General features: G+C 49.3%; 5 protein-coding genes across 5 annotated transcripts; 2 read left to right on the forward strand and 3 right to left on the reverse strand.

The window, feature by feature from the left end:
* The first annotated feature begins 14 nt into the window (after window positions 1–14).
* F5J12DRAFT_794663 (uncharacterized protein) lies at window positions 15–1,330 on the forward strand. Its single transcript, XM_051744030.1, has 4 exons — window positions 15–550; window positions 607–730; window positions 791–907; window positions 958–1,330. Exons 1-4 carry the CDS (start codon window positions 362–364, stop codon window positions 1,155–1,157), a joined length of 630 nt encoding a protein of 209 aa, XP_051606065.1. The 5' UTR covers window positions 15–361; the 3' UTR covers window positions 1,158–1,330.
* A 4,416-nt stretch (window positions 1,331–5,746) lies between these two features.
* Window positions 5,747–7,929, reverse strand: F5J12DRAFT_902385 (acyl-CoA dehydrogenase/oxidase; the record flags this gene model as incomplete). The annotated part of the gene is made up of 12 exons (XM_051748290.1): window positions 5,747–5,857; window positions 5,935–6,034; window positions 6,087–6,142; window positions 6,199–6,334; window positions 6,396–6,643; window positions 6,703–6,757; window positions 6,812–7,071; window positions 7,130–7,235; window positions 7,292–7,610; window positions 7,661–7,751; window positions 7,803–7,823; window positions 7,882–7,929. 12 exons carry the CDS (start codon window positions 7,927–7,929, stop codon window positions 5,747–5,749), a joined length of 1,551 nt encoding a protein of 516 aa, XP_051606066.1.
* Window positions 7,930–8,149: 220 nt separating this feature from the next.
* On the forward strand, window positions 8,150–13,406 carry F5J12DRAFT_794696 (uncharacterized protein). Its single transcript, XM_051744031.1, has 18 exons — window positions 8,150–8,214; window positions 8,264–8,396; window positions 8,455–8,604; window positions 8,656–9,021; window positions 9,079–9,780; window positions 9,828–9,939; window positions 9,991–10,560; window positions 10,615–10,899; window positions 10,958–11,385; window positions 11,450–11,696; window positions 11,746–11,853; window positions 11,909–12,156; window positions 12,211–12,297; window positions 12,354–12,422; window positions 12,475–12,709; window positions 12,760–12,932; window positions 12,991–13,178; window positions 13,237–13,406. Exons 1-18 carry the CDS (start codon window positions 8,177–8,179, stop codon window positions 13,304–13,306), a joined length of 4,209 nt encoding a protein of 1,402 aa, XP_051606067.1. The 5' UTR covers window positions 8,150–8,176; the 3' UTR covers window positions 13,307–13,406.
* F5J12DRAFT_794697 (uncharacterized protein) lies at window positions 13,407–15,376 on the reverse strand (the record flags this gene model as incomplete). Its single annotated transcript, XM_051744032.1, has 5 exons — window positions 13,407–13,609; window positions 13,656–14,688; window positions 14,737–14,779; window positions 14,841–15,160; window positions 15,224–15,376. Coding segments are annotated over 5 exons (1,675 nt in total), but the record flags the coding sequence as incomplete, so codon positions are not given.
* Window positions 15,377–15,407: 31 nt separating this feature from the next.
* On the reverse strand, window positions 15,408–17,994 carry F5J12DRAFT_794704 (uncharacterized protein; the record flags this gene model as incomplete). The annotated part of the gene is made up of 3 exons (XM_051744033.1): window positions 15,408–15,649; window positions 15,710–15,780; window positions 15,805–17,994. 2 exons carry the CDS (start codon window positions 17,992–17,994, stop codon window positions 15,769–15,771), a joined length of 2,202 nt encoding a protein of 733 aa, XP_051606069.1. The 3' UTR covers window positions 15,408–15,649; window positions 15,710–15,768.
* Window position 17,995: the final 1 nt, after the last annotated feature.

Here is a 17,995-nt window from a genome sequence, read left to right on the forward strand (position 1 = left end):
TTTGGTAAAGCCATCCCGCGTCATGACGGTCATAACCAAACCAGCTGCACATCCGATGACACTGAAGCTCTCACCCGCAGCACTCACGAACCGAAGAATGTCGTTAGAATGCACAGCAGTTGTTTTTACTCGACCCATCAGTCCGCCCAAATTCCACTGGCGGCACCACCCTACTCCACTTAGTGTTCGGTTAGAACCACGACGGCGGACATGCTCTTCCTGCACGTTTGCGCAGTATTTCAGCTCAGGGCGCAAATATATGTCGCGCACTATATATTGAAACACGACAGTGGGACTTCTTGAGCCTGGCTTCTCTCTACCTCTCGAACCCTCTCAGTGATACCAGCAGAAAGCTCTTGCAATGCGCTTCGTCTCACTCGTGTTGGCAGCATTTGTGGCCGCGAGCGGTGCCCAGACCATTGGCCCTGGACCATACAGCGCAGACGCCATTCTAGCCTTGTTCGGTGTCTCCGTCAGTAAGAGACAGACAACGATCCCATCGCAGTGTACGCCCGTTTGTGATCCCATATCGAACAATACTAACACGTCGGTAAGCAATGTTGTCGCCTCACCTGTTGCGTCAATCCTAACAAGGCATACATACAGGGCTGTCCGACATCCGTATGCTGTACATCGACTTTCATTAAATCGTATCATACCTGCCTCGGATGCGTAAGCAAGGTCATCGACGGCTCCAATTCCACTAGCGCCACGGAAGCCGCAGTTGAACGTGGGTCCCCTTTCTAATTTATGCACATCATTAGTGGCTGATGATCTAAACGCTGGGCAGAGCTGTTATCGTCTTGTGTTCAAGCGGGCGCTTTGCCTCATCCCACCGGGACGTCTCAAGGTCACACTAAGCACAGTTCATACACTGAAGCACTATCATCTCATACGACGCTTTACCGTCAGTCACGATCACCTTGTATTACGCCCCTTCTGCTAACTGTGTCATAGCATCCACAACTGAGGCCTCTGCGACTGGGTCTGGAGTAGTCACAGTACCGCCTGTAGCTAGTGTCACCGGCTCGTCCGAAACCGGTGCTACGTCAACGGGTGCAACATCCTCGACGAACAGTGCAATCAGAACCACCCTGGGCCACGCTTACAGCGGCATTTCCCTGGTGCTCATATGGGCTATTCTCCAAATGATATGATCGGTGATGATCACGAACCAGCATGAAATTTGAATGGGTGTAAATATTGTTTGTAACGTCGCCGAAACGTCTTGGACTAGGACTTTTGTTCCGTATTGCATTGTAGTACGCTAGAGACCGTTATATGGTAAGAGATCAGGAACCGCAGGCCGAATCAATGATAAACTGCTATATCTTACGATGGATTCGTATCAAGCGGAGTTGGTGTTCGGACACAACGTTACGCTTGCGATTTGCATGTATCAAGGTTGCGACTCAATCCTCATTTGATTTCTACGAAGGCAATGCCCCGCAATGTGCTTAAAGGGATCCCATGACTCACTAGATAACCATATAGAAGCTTCAGAATAAGGCGGATATAAAAGCCGGTGGAAATTCAGTGGCTATTGGACGACAAAGAGTAGGGGATATCTGAGGGACATGCGACCGTCTGGAAACTCTACTTCAGACTAGCAGTCTATCTAGCTTTTCACGAGAAGTGAGGGTGGCCCATCTCGCATCACGTTAGCTGACTTGCAATCAGCATATCTATATTCGTACCCATTGGATAGCTGAGAATATTATTCTCGATAACTCCTAGACCATCAAGGAAAGTAGGCGTCCTATATAATCTCGAATTTCTGACACATTATGTAGTCCTCGGACCTCTACTACATATTATCTGAGCGGCAGAAACACCAAGAACCAAAAAGCAATCCTCTTCAACTTCCTCTTGACACCCCGACCTCACAGGGCCGTCAACACGCAGAGCAATCTGTGCTTGTTCCGACATGATGTGGGCAGTTACCGGTGCTCTCAAGGGTAAGCACGTAGCCATCGGACTGTCAGACTCGTTATCAGATGTTGTCACGCTCGTTTCTTGAGCAAAATCATGCACGCACGGTGTAAACGCAAGTGTCGCTCCATTCATAACTGACCAAAAGCTTTTTAGGGACCCGCTGAGTAAAAAAAAAAAAAAAACAGGGTGCTTACCTGCAATAGGTATAGGAACCAATGTCCGAGACACACGAGCTTTCAAGGGGCTCGCCGTCCACGGTACTCGGGCAAGCCTGCACATCCTGCGTGCGCGTATGCAGCAAAAGCAAGGAGAGCGAATGTCTTCATGAGTTGCATCTTCGCGAATGGATTGTAAATTGTAACGAATTTGCACGTTTCATCTTGCTTTTATACCCAAGTTCAGGGGCACGTTCCTAGTACGTGGTTTCCTCCCCGACACGTTGGCTTTGTTTCTAATACGTGGCAACTGCAGCGGCGCGGGGGGAAAACATCAGACCGTCCTCTGATAGGTGTGTTGGCGCCGACTGCCAAGACCGCAACATATAACATCAGGTGATTATATGTATTCGCGCCAGCAGCGATCTCACCTTTTTAGTGGGTTCGGGGCGGGTGCTGAAACGTCATGCTCTTGATGGTGTGCTGTCGTTGGGCATCTTGGAGCTTTTGGATGAAATCAATTGTCTACCATTAACCACTATGGGTGTATTCCACTTAGCAACGACATTGCAGGGCTCACCTGCACCTGCACTTGACTACAAATGCATCACATGGGAGTTCGCCCCTAGAAGCTGTAGGGACACCCAGTTAACGCTGTCTTGCTGAGAAAATTCCGAGCAGTCCGACCCTCGTTTACTACTGACATGAGACTGAACCCAAGCTTCATATTCCGCATGAGAGTTTCAAATAGGTGAATTGTGCTTCCTTCTGTGACCAATATTGGCCCGTGACTCCGGTACCCGTTACGGTGAGCAGCAACTTCTTGGTTCGCTCACCAGACATTAGGCAAGTGTGCTTGTTATCAAAATAGTATGCTAGAATGTGCTGTGTGCTGGAAGACCTACTTGCGGAGAAACGCAAGAATTTAAGACGGCCGTAAGATACGGCAAAACAATGCGACGGTGGCCGTCAGGAAACGTAGAGCTCTCAAAGTCCCTCAAGTCAGGTTCGTGTTGTATCTGCTGAACATTTTAACTGTTTTTCTTGAAACAGTCAGGCTCAGAGGATGATGGGTCATGCTATTGATATGTTCAACCTTCAGTAGTGGCGGTATCGTCGCATGGACTCCTGAAAACGAAGTACTGGCACCGATATCGATATTCCCAAACCACGGCCGGATGTTTTAGGATGCTCGGGGACGACACTCCGTTGCTGAGATTCCGAGGCTGAAGCGGTAACCAAGGGTTATAACTAAAATGTTTGGAACCGAACCTTCATTTGGTGTGGGACCTCACATATCTTGAATACCAGTGACCCAGCAAGAGCATTTTCATGAGTTGTATCCTTACGAGTGGATTAGATTTCTTTATGCATTTATACCTCGAGTTCCGGGGACAATTCATTATTTCAGTTTCTAGTTTTCTTTCCGACCAGCTGAACAGAAGACTGCAGGAAATGTGGATGTGACACGTTGGCGTCAGGTTACTTTCCAATATGTGTGGCCTGCGGCGACGCGCGGGGAAAGAAATAGAACTAACCGTTTATATTCCATCCAAGGCCCTAATGCGCGGAGGAGGAAGGGGAAGGCTATTGGCCGCAGGTTTAAGTCAGAGCTGTTCACGAATGTAATTTGATGATATCAATACGCTCGCATTGGCATCAATCCCACCTCGCTGGTGAGAGGCTGAATGTAATGCTCCTCATAGTGTCGCATCGATGGCCATTTGATGAAAACATTTGTACAGTGAACGTAGGAGGCGAGATTAGAAGACGTTACAAGGTGCATCAGTACTGGCTTGTACTTTCGACCGCAATCACTTACGAGTGCTCGCTACTCTACGTAGTAGGAGCTGTAGGGACTCCGAGTTACGCTGCTTTACCAAGACCACTCAGCGAGGCCGATAGGAACTTGAAATAGGGGGAAATTCCTATGCCAGTGTGCGGTAAGCTCCGCCCTTAACCGTGAAGGCTTTTGAATTTTCAGCGGGTTCGAGCGCAGAATGCTGACGAAGAATAGGGGATGTTTGCAGCTGCCTCAATTCTACATCAAATTACATAATGTCTTTCTAGCTCTTCGTCTATCCTGTAATCATCTCCGCGCCAGCACGTCCTCGGGTCTCTAATGTTCAGGAGGGGGATATCACCTGAGCAGTAGAAACACCAAGAATTGATGAATAATCCTCTTCAACTTCCTTCACCGCCCGACTCCACAGGGGCGTCAACATGGAGTGCAATCTGAGCTTGTTTCTACATAGGTTGGGCAATCACCGATCCCAATGGAAAGGGTGTAGCGATCAGGCTGTCCATATTTATTGGATGTTGCCACGCTCATCTCTTAAGGGCAATCATGAACGCACGACATAAATACAATTGTTGGTCCAGGCATAACTGACCAAAATCTCTTTAGCTCTTCGGTAACTCCGTCGGGTGAATGGTACTCACTTGCAATAGGTCGCGAAGATAGTGCCCTGAGTGCACGAGTTTACAAAGGCCTGGCCGTCCACGGTGTTTGCGCAAGCTGCACATTGTCCACGCGCGTACGCCGCAAGGGCAAGGAGAACGAATGCTGTCGAGAGTTGCATATTCGCGAGTGGATTTTTAAGGATGGTTCACACTTCACCATACTTTTATATCTTAAGTCCTGGGCATAATCGTGGTATGTAATTTCCTTTCACCAAAGTTGAGCAAAAGAGTGTGGAGCCATACGTCTCTAACACGTAGCAACTACAGAGACCCACGGGCTGGTTTAATCAGAGCTGTCCACGAATGCGATATGAATAGATTCGCGCCGGCATCAATCTCACCTGTTTGTCATGGGTGGAGCCGAACGTCATGCTCCCGACAGTGTCCTGTCAATGGTCATTTGATAAGACAGTCTCCGAGATGTATGTTATTACCATGGACAGTGGTGACATAGCCTAGACTAAATGTCGTTTTTGGTATCAGATGAAGGTACGTTTTCCACTTAGCCATGACGTTGCAAGGCTCACCTGCACCTCTTATGTGGAAGGAGTGCCGCTCGGGGAGGCAACTAACGTTCGTATTCAATATGAGATTTCAAATAGGTGAGTTGCACTTCCTTGTAGGGTCAGTAGTGACCCGTAGCCCTGTTATCCATTATTACTGCTAACAGCCGCCTCCGAGTTCGCGCCAAAAATTGGGCAAATGTGGGTGTTATCAAGGACATTATTCCGGAATTTGCTGTCTTCCTGACGACCTACGTGCGGAAAAACAAGAGAAATTAGAACCAAGAAATGGTCACAAAACACGACAGAACAATGCAAAGGAAGTAGCCAGGAGTCGCCGGGGTATGCAGGATTTCTTGAAGTCCCTCATGTCGGGATCAAGTTGTCTGCAACATGCTTTTAACTTTTCATCGTTCTCTGGCATCCGCGGGACGCCGAACATCGTTGATACAGTTCAACCACGTGATATGATGTAGTTCGCATTGGCCGGGCGGGGCCGCGATCGACAAACCGTGGGCGGGAGACGTTAAAAAAGAATGACGAGTATTAGCATTCACACCTATTTACACCCCTTACACCTACAGTTGGACCAACCCCAAAGTCGAAAGACTACAACCTTTGAACGATAGAGGTATAATTCCACAATGGGCGCTTTCCTCTTACAAAGGGATGTAACAGTACTTGACCCAGTTACAGTTTTGCGTTCTTGGGCATCTTGCGGACGGCCTGGCGGACACCAAGATCACCCAACACATCTTCGGCCCCTGCAAGAATAGCATCGAATGGTGAAGTCCGGTGGAACTGGCGAATTCACCATAAATAAATGAAAAAAGGAAGAACATGAGTGAGGGTGGGATCACAGAGGATGCATAACGAACATTTTCGATGACTTTGCCCATCCCTCCTACTGTGATGCCCCGCCCACCAAAGATTTGGGTTGCATCTTCTGCGGTCTCGCGACCCGAACGAGATACGAACCTTATCATATATGCTGGGTACGATATACCGACATGTGCTGATCGCAACTTACTGTTTTAGGAGGGCAATTGGCCCAGCCAACTTGTCCGACTGCTCTGCGTACGTCATCTGGTTTACAAATACTGCTTTCAGTATTGCCCGTAACGCAAGACTCAGAGACGCACATGGTTCATTTGGTAGGTTATATTTTCAACCCAGGATTGACATGCCTCGACTCGTTCGATCATGAGTGCGAGTCTCGCGCGTATGACTGGCTGTGCATTGAGTGGCTTCCCAAACGCCATACGCTGATCTGTCCATCTGATGGATTTAGTGGCGAGGAATTAGTAATAATGAGAGGGTAGTGATCGTGAGAACCTACTTCAGGCATTCCTCGACGACGAGTCGCTGCGCACCGAGGCTCGTCCCAACGACCATCCACCGTTCGTGATTGAAGTTAGATAGAATGACACGCAGACCTTGTCCAACTCCGCCAAGCGTGTGTGACACGGGTACACGCGCGCCAGAGAATGTGACGTAGGCGGTGCCAGCAGTCGCAGAGTAGGATGTCTTGACAGGCTTTGTGGACACTGTGGAAGAGCGGGGAACCAGAATAACTGTCGGACCAGACTGCCTCGGAGGATGTCATCGACACGCAGTAACAGGGGGAGATAAAAATGGTCACGTACGTCTGTCTGACAAAGCGTCGTGAAATAATCCGCGAATGTCCCGTTTGTGATCCACCTATAACTCGTTAGTATCGTGTGGTCCCTGAAGTCTGTACTAGACTACACGAACTTCTTTGTTCCAGTAATGACCCATTCATTTCCCTCACGTGCTGCTGTGGTCTGCACGCCTGCAACATCACTGCCTGCAAATGCCTCCGTGATTGCCAGAGCGATATACTTCTTGCCTGCGAGTATGTCTGGAACGTACTGCATTTGAAGTTCCGGTGTACCGTAGTTGAAGATTGGGGGTAGAGCAATGACCCCACCGTTGAGTAGGCCATCAACAAATCCTCGAGTTCCGAAACGGGCAAGTTCGGTGTTTAGTATGAGCTATGGAAGCCTCGTCAAAATGGCGGAGACAGCGGCAGATTCACATAATGAGACAAACCTCATGGAAATAGTCAAATTCTTCAGGTTTGACGATCCCACCCATGAGCGTAAGACCCTTGAGATACTTTCCTGGACCCAGCCGCATTGCCAAAAAGTTCAACTTACTGTCGGGGTTGTGTCGTGGCCAAGATGACACGAAGCAGATGGCAGTCGAACCCACCTGAGCTTGTCCACCATTTCTTGGGATATACGTTTTCCGCTCTCTTCACAACGCAAGGCTTCCGGGTAAAGTTCCTTCATGAAGAAGGCACGCACCGCATGATGAAAGCGTCTGTGATTGTCACTGTAGTATGGGCTATGGAAGCCAGGGGTAAGCCAGGTAGGCTCAGCGTAAGGAACGTGAGAGATGGCTCCTGGTTCTGGTGATTTGATGTGTTCCTCTTGGCCACGGATGGAGCCGATTTGAAGGCGCGCATACTGGGAACGAAGAACTTCGTGACGATGCAAACCAAAGAAAGCTGTGGTAGCATCTTTCCCGGCTGACAGGTCGTCAAGCGATGATACGAGAGTGAGTGGAGTTACGACGTACCCACACCGCTTGCAAGTAACACATCTGGCCCTCCAGGGTGAAGGTTGGCGAACCGGGACAAATCATAAACTTTGGAATCGATTACAACCCACTACCTTAGAGGTAAGCTCGACATGAAAAAAAAGGAAGACCGGTAACGAACCAGGTCTCCTTCCTTGTTGTGCTGTACGCAAGTCACTAAACACAACTCGAGTAGATCGATAAGCCGTCCCACCGCTCACCTCTGCGACCTCCTCGAGGGTGAATTCTTTCAGGTGAGTTGGTGACATGTTATCGAATCGCGCTACGACGGCCGTGTAGATGAAGAGTGTGGTGGCTTCATCAACGTTCCCGGTCGCTTCAAGGCTTCAAGCGGACCTTTCACGTGTTATGGGAGTAACCCGGATATGGAATCACCCCTGACTTGCTTTAGGATCGATCGTTTCTAAATTGGGAGATCGTCACGTGGTCATAGCCGCGAGATTGGACTCGGTATAACTTCGCCTTTCCATCCATGACACCGAACCAAGGCACTCAATGAAGGAATCCGTATCTACACAGGCGCCCAAGGTCATGTAAGTAAGTAGCTACATATGAATTACGCACATAGTGACAGACTTGTAGCAAGCGGCTGCAGTTTAGCCTCTTAAATGCACAGGACACCGTGCAACTATCAGAGTTCCAGGTCACCCATCGCGATTTATATACCCCTATAGACAGACTACCAGTCAAGGATGGCGTTTTGGATAGGCGACTTGTGCGTAGTCCCGGTCTTTTTATTTTCCTTGTAGTGTTGAAGGACACCGTCTACTCAGGGAACATCGGAGAAGAATGCTTTCTGCGAAACGTGCGGCATGTCGTCTGTAGACTGCGTCGGACATTATGCCTACATCAAACTGGTCGTCCCCGTTTTTCATATAGGATATTTCAAGCACACGATTTCCATTCTGCAAGCCATATGCAAGGTACGAATTTCCTCCATTCCGATAAATATCGCCGACATAGTTCTGTGATAGACTTGCGCACGCGTGCTATTGGATGGACCCGAACGACGAGATTTTCTCAAACGGTTTCGCCGTCCCGGCCTGGAAAATATTCAGCGCCAAGCGCTTTGCAAGGCAGTAAATACCGCGGCCAGAAAGGTCGTGTATTGCCCTTACTGCTCAGCAACAAACGGAGCCGTCAAGAAAGTGGGCGCATTGAAAATCATCCATGACAAGTTCCGTGCGAAGAAAACGGCAGATGAGATGGAAAAGTGGAAGCGGAGTTTTGCCCCCGCTGTCGAGGCACAAAAGGAGCTCGGAATGTACCTCAAGAGGGCGGTCTACGAGGAACTAAATCCTTTGAAGGTGCTTGATCTCTTCCGACGAATATCAGACGAAGTGCGTTGCCCCCTTCACATGTTTGCCATTCTGCTCAATCTCACCGCTAACAATCAGGACTGCGAATTGCTAGGGCTGCGACCTGAATTCGGGAGACCAGAAGAATATATTTGGCAGTATATCTCTGTCCCTCCAGTTTGCATTAGACCTTCAGTAGCCCAGGATGGAGCTTCAAATGAGGACGACCTCACTGTGAAGCTAACAGAGATAGTCTTCACAAATGCTCTGATAAAACAAGGTCTTTTAAAAGGGGCTCCTACAGCGCAGTTCATGGAACATTGGGAATTCCTCCAGCTCTCCGTCGCCATGTATGTCAACTCGGAACTTCCCGGAGTACCTTCGCAAGCCGGCCAGAAACCAATGAGAGGTTTCGTCCAGCGTCTAAAGGGAAAGCAGGGCCGTTTCCGCGGCAATCTTTCGGGGAAACGTGTCGACTTTTCTGGACGTACTGTCATATCTCCCGACCCTAATCTTCGGATTGATGAAGTTGCTGTCCCGGAACGTGTCGCTAAAATCCTAACGTACCCGGAACGGGTAACACCTCATAACATTGAGCGCTTACGCCAGGCCGTTCGCAATGGTTGCGATATTCATCCCGGTGCGAACTACGTCACTGCAGGGAGTAGTGGCTTCAAGAAGTTCCTAAAGTTCGGTAATCGCAACGCCATTGCTGACGGTCTGCGAATCGGGGACACTGTAGAACGTCACGTTATCAACGGTGATGTTGTCCTATTCAACCGCCAGCCCAGCTTGCACAAGGTCAGTGCACTCTCAAGTCGTTATCCAATAGACTCATTAAGCTGTAGCTTTCCATCATGTGTCACCGAGCCCGAGTGCGACCTTGGCGGACTTTCCGATTGAATGAATGCGTTTGTGGCCCTTATAATGCCGACTTTGATGGAGATGAAATGAATCTTCGTAAGTCTCACTGCAAAACATCCCTTTGTCGTCTCAAACTCTCTTGCGTAGATGTTCCACAGACCGAGGAAGCTCGCACAGAAGCACTAGAGCTTATGAGTGTCAAAAACAATCTTGTAACGCCTCGCAATGGTGAGCCTGTCATCGCGGCCATCCAGGATTTCATTACCGCATCATATCTACTCTCCAAGAGGGACACGTTCTTCGACCGCCGTCAATTTACACAAATATGTTGTTACTTCGCGGACGCAGATTTACAAATAGATTTGCCGCCGCCGACGATATGGAAGCCTGTGCGACTATGGACAGGAAAACAAGTTTTCAATGTGCTCATGCGTCCGAACAAGCAGTCCAAAGTCCTTGTCAACGTCGAGTCGAAGTGCAATCGAGTCGACGAGCCAGACGCAAAGCATTATGCAATGAAACCACTCCCAGATCTTTCGCCAAACGATGGTTGGTTGGTGATCGTCAATAGTGAAATCATGTGTGGCGTCATGGACAAAGCCACCGTCGGTAGCGGCAAGAAAAAGTCGATATTTGGTATAATTATGCGCGACTATGGTCCACATGAGGCCGCTGCCGCGATGAATCGTGTCGCGAAGCTTTGTGCGCGATGGTTAGGTAAGTTCAGTTGGCCAATCCAAGAAATGGCTGAATACTGACATTCCTCCTCAGCGAACTTTGGTTTCTCACTAGGTATAAATGACGTTATACCTGGACCAATACTGGTCTCCAAAAAGGATATCATGGTTGAGAAGGCTTACGCGGAATGCGATAACCTAATTGCACAAGCCAAAAAGGGACTTCTCGAAAACAAACCTGGATGTAATCAGGAGCAAACGTTGGAAGCTCTCATTTCTTCCGTGCTCTCAAAGGTCCGAGACGAGGTCGGGAAAATCTGCATGATAGAACTCAGCCGCCACAACGCACCACTCATCATGGCAACTTGTGGTTCGAAAGGTAATATGTTAACATCACAGTTAACAATTAATCATGAGGCTGACGCGATATCTTCAAGGTTCCGTCATTAACGTCTGCCAGATGGTTGCTTGTGTCGGTCAGCAAATTATAGCCGGAAAACGTGTGCCAGATGGATTTCAAGACAGATCGCTTCCTCACTTCCCAAAGAAATCTAAGGAGCCTCCTTCGAAGGGTTTCGTCCGCAACAGTTTTTATACGGGTCTTCTCCCCACTGAATTTCTGTTCCACGCTATTTCTGGGCGTGAGGGTTTGGTCGACACGGCAGTGAAGACTGCAGAAACCGGCTACATGCAGCGCCGACTGATGAAGGCATTAGAAGACCTGACAACGCAGTACGACTTGTCCGTTCGTAACTCTACAGGCGGAGTTGTGCAATTCAGGTATGGAGACGACGGGCTCGATCCTGCTTGCCTAGAAGGTGATGCGCAACCTGTCGAGTTTGAGAGGTCCTGGAAGCACGCTTTGGTATGTGTTCTTTTTTTTTTCACATCTATTTATTAGATGTCTGAGAGTGCAATGGAATTGGTAGTCTGTTAGCGGCAGAGGAGGTCGCCCGCTCTTGCCGTTCGAAATTCTTGAGGTGGTTGATCGTGGGTTGAACACCAAGAAGTTCACCAGCGAATGCACGGCTGCGTACATTGCAACCATCCGCGGATTCATCACAGACAACGTTGTACATCGGCTGGCAAAGATGCGCAAGGCCCACGGAATGTTTGAAGCCCTTGAACGTTTCGAAGAATGGGACTCGGATACCGACTTATCCATGGGTGCAACTGGTATGTTCAAGCCCAACTGTATGGATGACTTACTCATCTCTTTACCCAGTGCCTGAAAAGAAACTCGTCGGCAACATGGGAAGGGTCACGGAAGCCCAGCTTCTGTGCTTTTTGCACCTCTGTTGGGTAAAATATGTAAAGGCGAGGATCGAACCAGGTATTCTACTGTACAATCTTGCTTGCGTGTTTCTCATCTGACTCTCCTATCCCAGGTTCCACCGTGGGTGCCGTCGGGGCCCAATCGATCGGCGAGCCGGGTACTCAGATGACGCTCAAAACTTTCCACTTTGCCGGAGTTGCTTCCATGAACGTCACCTTGGGTGTGCCTCGTATAAAAGAGATCATCAACGCTGCCAAGGCCATCAGCACGCCTATCATTAGTTGTAAGCTTGTCACCGCGGACAGTGAGCCTTCGGCTCGGATAGTGAAAGGTCGATTAGAAAAGACTCACCTCGGTGACGTACGAAGAGTTACTTGAATCTTCATCAATTTGCTAATCACCGGTTTCCTACAGGTCGCTGCAGTTTTGGAGGAGGCGTGGGCACCAGAGTACACTTATATCGGTGTCATTGTCGATATGGACGCTGTCTCTAAACTACAGGTCGGTCATTGGTTCTAAAAGTTGATGCGCATACATTCAGTTTTTGCACTGGACAGCTCGAACTTACTTTGGACGACATCAAATGGGCAATCGTAAACGCAAAGAAACTCAAGGTCAAGCAAGAGGTTTGTAAAGCATGACACTGTAAATTGCTACAATTCACCATTCTGTTCGTAGTCGATCACCATCATTCCCCGGCGGAACCGACTGCGCATATACGTTGACGGCTTAGACAAATACTACAGGCTGCGCGAACTCAAGCGTTTACTGCCCGACGTCGTCGTAAAGGGTGTGCCATCCATTGAACGCGCCATCATTAACATCAAAGAAAAAGATGACGTGAAGGGGAAGAAGGGTGACAAAGAGTTACTTGTGGAGGGCTATGGCTTGCAGAAAGTCATGATCACGGAAGGTGTGTAAACGTGTTGATCAACACCGGCTGCGCCGTCACAATAGATCCAGGAATCGTTGGGGAACACACGACATCTAACCACGTAATTGAGACGGCAAAGGTCCTTGGCATCGAAGCCGCCAGGAGAACGATCATCAATGAAATTCAGTTCACGATGTCCAGTCACGGCATGAGTATCGATCCTCGGCATGTCATGCTTTTAGGAGATGTCATGAGTTACAAGGTACGACAGTTACCAGGTTATTTCATAGCTCGTTCGCTCATGCATGCACACTTCACAGGGCGAAGTTCTGGGCATCACTCGGTTTGGTGTCGCGAAAATGAAGGACAGCGTTATGATGCTCGCATCTTTCGAGAAGACAACGGACCACCTCTTCGACGCCGCAGCGTTCGGGAAGAATGATAGCATTTCTGGGGTTTCCGAGAGTATCATCATGGGTAATCCTGCTGCAAATTGCGGCACGTCAATGTAGGTTGCTCCTTGTATTTCATTCCTCTCCCTGATCTTATATTTGCCATGTTTGTAGGCCAGCATTATATCTGCCTCCGCCCACGATAAGTAAGCCTCGGAAACTGTTGTTTGAGGGTGCATTGTAGCAAACTTGCGTGACGAAAACCTCAACGTGCCATGTATCAGTGCAGTAGATTTACTTGTTATACCTTGATTCGCAACACGTAACTTATTGCAGTGCATCCAATCCGCAAAGTATATGGTGAATCAATGGAGTGCAAGGTACCTCTAAAAGGTATCGGTACGGTTGCAAAGAGTACCATCTACTCGATCACATGAAACATGGTTGCTGTTGATTCCCCACGCAGAGAGCCCTTGGGAGGAAGGCGTCCTCGCAAGGGGTGGGGTTCCACACCTTCCTGGCGGGGTCTGATTCGTTCTAATCGTTCCTATCCATGTGTGAGTGACACAGTCAAGGGCAGGAAGAAAGCCTACCCGATTTCCTTCCCTAACAACTTTCACGCCAACTTCCGCGAAATGACCATCATTGTGGTTCCTCACCATCTGCAGAAATCCACGAATAACCGTGTCATCCATGTAGACGTTCTGCCATTCTTTCCGCATGATGTAACGGATAATCGCGTCATCTACATCCCTCCTGTTCTCCTCTGTCAAACGGCGCAGGTCGATCTTGTACTGGCAAGTTGGCAACGGACATTGCCAACGTCCAGTTGCATCCGGTGGATCTGGAGGAATAGTGAGTTGCCAGGGAACCAAACGGAGGACCTCTTTATCAGCTGCAGGGAATTCGTCTGGTTCCCAAGAAGACTCCGAGTCCCCTGAGAAGTCAGATGCATACGCATGTCCCTGCACATCCGACTCGGACTCGGAAGCGCTACTCTCTATCCTCCTCCTACCGTTCGATCTCTTTTTTCTCGCAATCTCCAGCTTACGCTGGACAAGTGGTGTCGGCTTTCCAATCACAGGGTTACGTTCCACGATATTATCTTCGTCATCCTCCTCACTAGAAGTAGATGATATGGGATCCTCCGCCCGGGGTTCCTGCCCAACTGGCCACCCCCATATCACGCCATTTCTGGCAGCCTCTCTCCTCTCCTTCTTCACCTGCTTCCAAAATATGTGCCACACTTTAAGATCTAAAACGTTGTTTCGTCGAGCGGCTTCGCTAGTGAGCAGCCACTCGGCATGTGCTGCAAACAGGCCAAGAATCTCACTCTTATGCACGTGAAGCAACTGGCGTGGTGTGCGAACGCGCCGTTCGTCCGTGTCAGAGATGTCAGAATCAGAAGAGTCGTAGATGATACGCCGATGTTTATCTTTCTCCGGGTAAGCGAAATCCCGGATATATTTTCTCGCGAACCATTCTGGATGTCGTGCTTCGATGGGAACGTAAGGATATCGTTCCACGATTTTTTCCATGAGATCCAAAAGGCGATAGCGCCACAAGAAGTTTTCGGAAAATGAATAGGTGGCCACGTCCATGGTGTGCACTTCGTACTGACGAAGCCTCGGCAACTATGAAGTAAAGGACTTGAGAGGTCGTTCGGATACTCACTGGTCTTTCGATGTCCAGAGAAGCTCGTCCTTGACCCGGCTAGCTGTGAAAAGACAATGCGGACTCGAGGAATAGGACCTCATAAGTGGGGTGGAGGCACTCACCTCTCATGAAGACAGCAGGCAGCCCCCTTTCGCCTTGGATCCTCAACAGGAGTTCGCACTCGTCATCGCCGTCACGAAGCGCTGAACCGGAGCACTTGAGCAGTTTGTTCCCAAAAAGTTCCTTGAGTGTTAGTGGTGGACCTCGTCTCTCCCCTTCTCGCATGGCCCGTTCAGACCAACGTAAATCAAGCTCTGCTTCCACCAACTTGACACCCCAGTCAGAGAGCCAATCCGGATCGCCAATCTTGAGGGTGCCGCGGAAACGAAACCTGCGATGATCTTCACGCCTTCCCTCTAGGGGAGTTTCTGACTGGTCAAGGCTGGAGAACGGGATGCATGAGAAGAACCAGGAAGGGCCAAAATTTTTATCGCAAGTATCATACCCTATAACACGCCCTTCACGCTCAAGAACAAACGAGTAGAGAACTAGCTTAGATTGTCCCGATAACCGACACTCCTTGCTAAGGACATCTTTGTCATGGTAAGGACCCAGCGGTCGTTGTAAGAGCTCTCGGAGAACTCTGCGGGCGATCATGGATCGTTGATGTCGAAAATCAACTTGTGTGTCTCGAAACCCCAATCTAGCATGGCCCCTATATTGCTAATAGACTCGTGTGGTGCATATAGTATGTATGTGGTTACTTAGCACAAGGGACCGACACAACAATGCATGTGTATCACGGGGAGGAAAGCACAGCAAAGATGGCAAGATTTGACTATAAAAACATGACGGGAAGACAATGCAATTGAAAGCTGCTTAGCCTTCGGACGACATTTTCTCATAGAAGGCATCAAGGTGACCTCACATACTAGCGGCAGGGGAATCCCCGAAGTCAGCGAGAACCATATCATCATGATGTTAAACTTACACATTTGACAGTTGTGCTTGTCGGTATAGACGTGATGTGAGTCATCAAACCGGTGGGTGTTAGGAGACTGACTGCACAAAGTGCGTTTTGAAGACTCGATAGGCATCACGGGCATCTTGGAAGAGTCCGATCAGGTCCTCTTTCTCCGTATCGGTCCAAGTGCCGTCATCCCACTCGGAGGAGTCAAAGTCAAAATCTCCCCTACGCCTGATACGATCCAGGATGACAGTTTTCCACTTCCTCCACTCCTTGGAATTTGGCACAGGCAAGAGCTCGTGCAGTACCCCCTCTGCCTTCTCAGTCCGCAAGAGAAGAAGTGCAAACACCACCCCGCTCCCGCGAGAACCAAACGTGTACTTCGTGAGCTTCGGTTGGCGGAGAGCCTGAATTGCAGCCCAATTACGTAGTGGGACCCACACTCGAACCAACAGTACGAGATGCGTGATCATCGTAGCCACAGCCTGGAGCTCCAGCAATGTAACCATTGCAGTGGAAGGGTCCGCCAAAAACTCTCCAAAAATAAGGGCTACATGCGCGGCCAATGTAAGTTGGCGTGAAAACCGCAGAGACTGCAATGGAAGGATTGTCTCGCCACGAATGATTGAAGCGACTGCACGTTCCTCCCCCCTCAATAAGACAATTTCTGCATCTGAGCTGATGACATACTCTCCAGGAGGCGAAGCACTTTCCGTGCAACGGCAAGTAAATGGGATTATTGTTGACACTTCTGACAATATCCAAAAAAGGATGATAGCAAGCCAGGCCACTGCAAACGCAGGCCAACTAGTCCATCCCGCGATAATCGCATAGAAGATGCATATACAGGGGAGGAGGCAGAGGAAACGGAGTACGGCAATTATGTCGACAAAGATTTCTGGCACTTGGCGCGTGATGTGATGAATTTCAGCAACAGTGACACCAACAGGTCGTATATTCCGGCCATCCACCTTGGTGCCAGCCATAGCTGCACATTTCCTCCTAAGTAATGCGACCACGCCGTCCACCTCGTCGATGACAATGCCAGTGGGAGCGCCCGTGAGCTCGCGAGTCAGAACGAGTTGTGAGTACGTGTAAAAACCTGGTAAAGGGTTCCACCCGACCTCGCCAACAAACCTGTAGCATTTGGACCTCCAGGGGACCACATTAATAGTGATCGGCCATAAACTACCTTCTCTCCTGCATGCCAGCACCACTTGCAAAACAAGTGGGCAGCCAGGATAGCGCTTAGTGGGAAACCACACCTGGATTCCCACATTGGTAGTGATGAATGAATGGAAGGCTTGCATTTCGGAAGTCCACATCGGCAAAATCCCTCTGGTGAGGCTGTTCTTGACATCAACAAACCGCAGTTCAGGTAGTCTCCAGCAGAGCTCCCTTGATTCCATCTGGATAATATCGTGGCAGTCGCGGAAATGACTCGGATCTCCTGCTAGTACGCCACAGGTCTGTGGAGTTCCTTCTGTCGGGTTCCAAGCAAAGATAGTTTGGTCAGTTGACTTGCAGAGGACCTCTTGTTGAAGACGTAGAAATGCTCTCTTCCCTTCGCCATACAACATAGGCATGTTGACATCCAGCAAACCCGCCAATGAGTATGCTCGGTCTTCGACTCGAGTTGTCCTCCGGTTAGCGGCCCACGACATGACTTGGGCAACACTGGGACAGTATGAAGTCAAACCATCGGCAAGGACTTGAGATGGGACGCGTGTGATTTTCTCTAGCGTGGACGCGAGGTTTCTTTTCTCTCCAATGAGTTCCCAATCCTTGTTAAAGAACTGGAGGTCCGTCGGAGCTATCAACTCCTGCAACGTCCAGCCTCGCGAGAACCACTCTGGCCAGCCTTCGGATGCTGCAAACCTCTCAGGATCAGGTGTAACAGGGAAATCATTAACATCGTGGAGGTAAGCATAGCACCTCTTCGAATTTTGGTACCACCGAAACATGGAGTTCAGGGCTTCTGACAGCTCTGTGCTGTTCCGCTTGTCGATACAGCAGGTATCGACCCAGAGCCATTCTAATCCATCGTCCTTAGCTCGCTGGCAGCTCTTCATAATCTTCTGGTAGCCGCTGCGCCCTCGGATCTCGTCTCGATTCTCCATTTTCGCGAGTTTCGTCATCTCCTTGTAGTCCACCTCATCATTGTAGATCCAACGATGCGACAGTATGGAGTAATCGGTAACCGTATCGTCGAGCTCTTTCAGGACAAGCTTGGTACCACGGTCGACATTCCCCTCCTCCTTTATCTGTCTCTCCCTTTCCAGGAAGACTTCGACATCAATTAAACGCATA

Source organism: Pisolithus orientalis (genome assembly GCF_024613125.1).
Source record: "Pisolithus orientalis strain OTSU chromosome Unknown F5J12scaffold_1, whole genome shotgun sequence".
Lineage (NCBI taxonomy): Eukaryota > Fungi > Basidiomycota > Agaricomycetes > Boletales > Pisolithaceae > Pisolithus > Pisolithus orientalis.

Coding starts and splice junctions, on each gene's coding strand:
- F5J12DRAFT_794696 (XM_051744031.1), top strand. CDS start 8,177: ATGAAGGAATCCGTATCTACACAGGCGCCCAAGGTCAT. Junction 11,854..11,908: donor AAAGGCGAGGATCGAACCAG/GTATTCTACTGT, acceptor CTCCTATCCCAG/GTTCCACCGTGGGTGCCGTC. Junction 12,298..12,353: donor ACGCTGTCTCTAAACTACAG/GTCGGTCATTGG, acceptor TGCACTGGACAG/CTCGAACTTACTTTGGACGA.
- F5J12DRAFT_794663 (XM_051744030.1), top strand. CDS start 362: ATGCGCTTCGTCTCACTCGTGTTGGCAGCATTTGTGGCCGCGAGCGGT. Junction 731..790: donor CACGGAAGCCGCAGTTGAAC/GTGGGTCCCCTT, acceptor AACGCTGGGCAG/AGCTGTTATCGTCTTGTGTT. Junction 908..957: donor ATCTCATACGACGCTTTACC/GTCAGTCACGAT, acceptor ACTGTGTCATAG/CATCCACAACTGAGGCCTCT.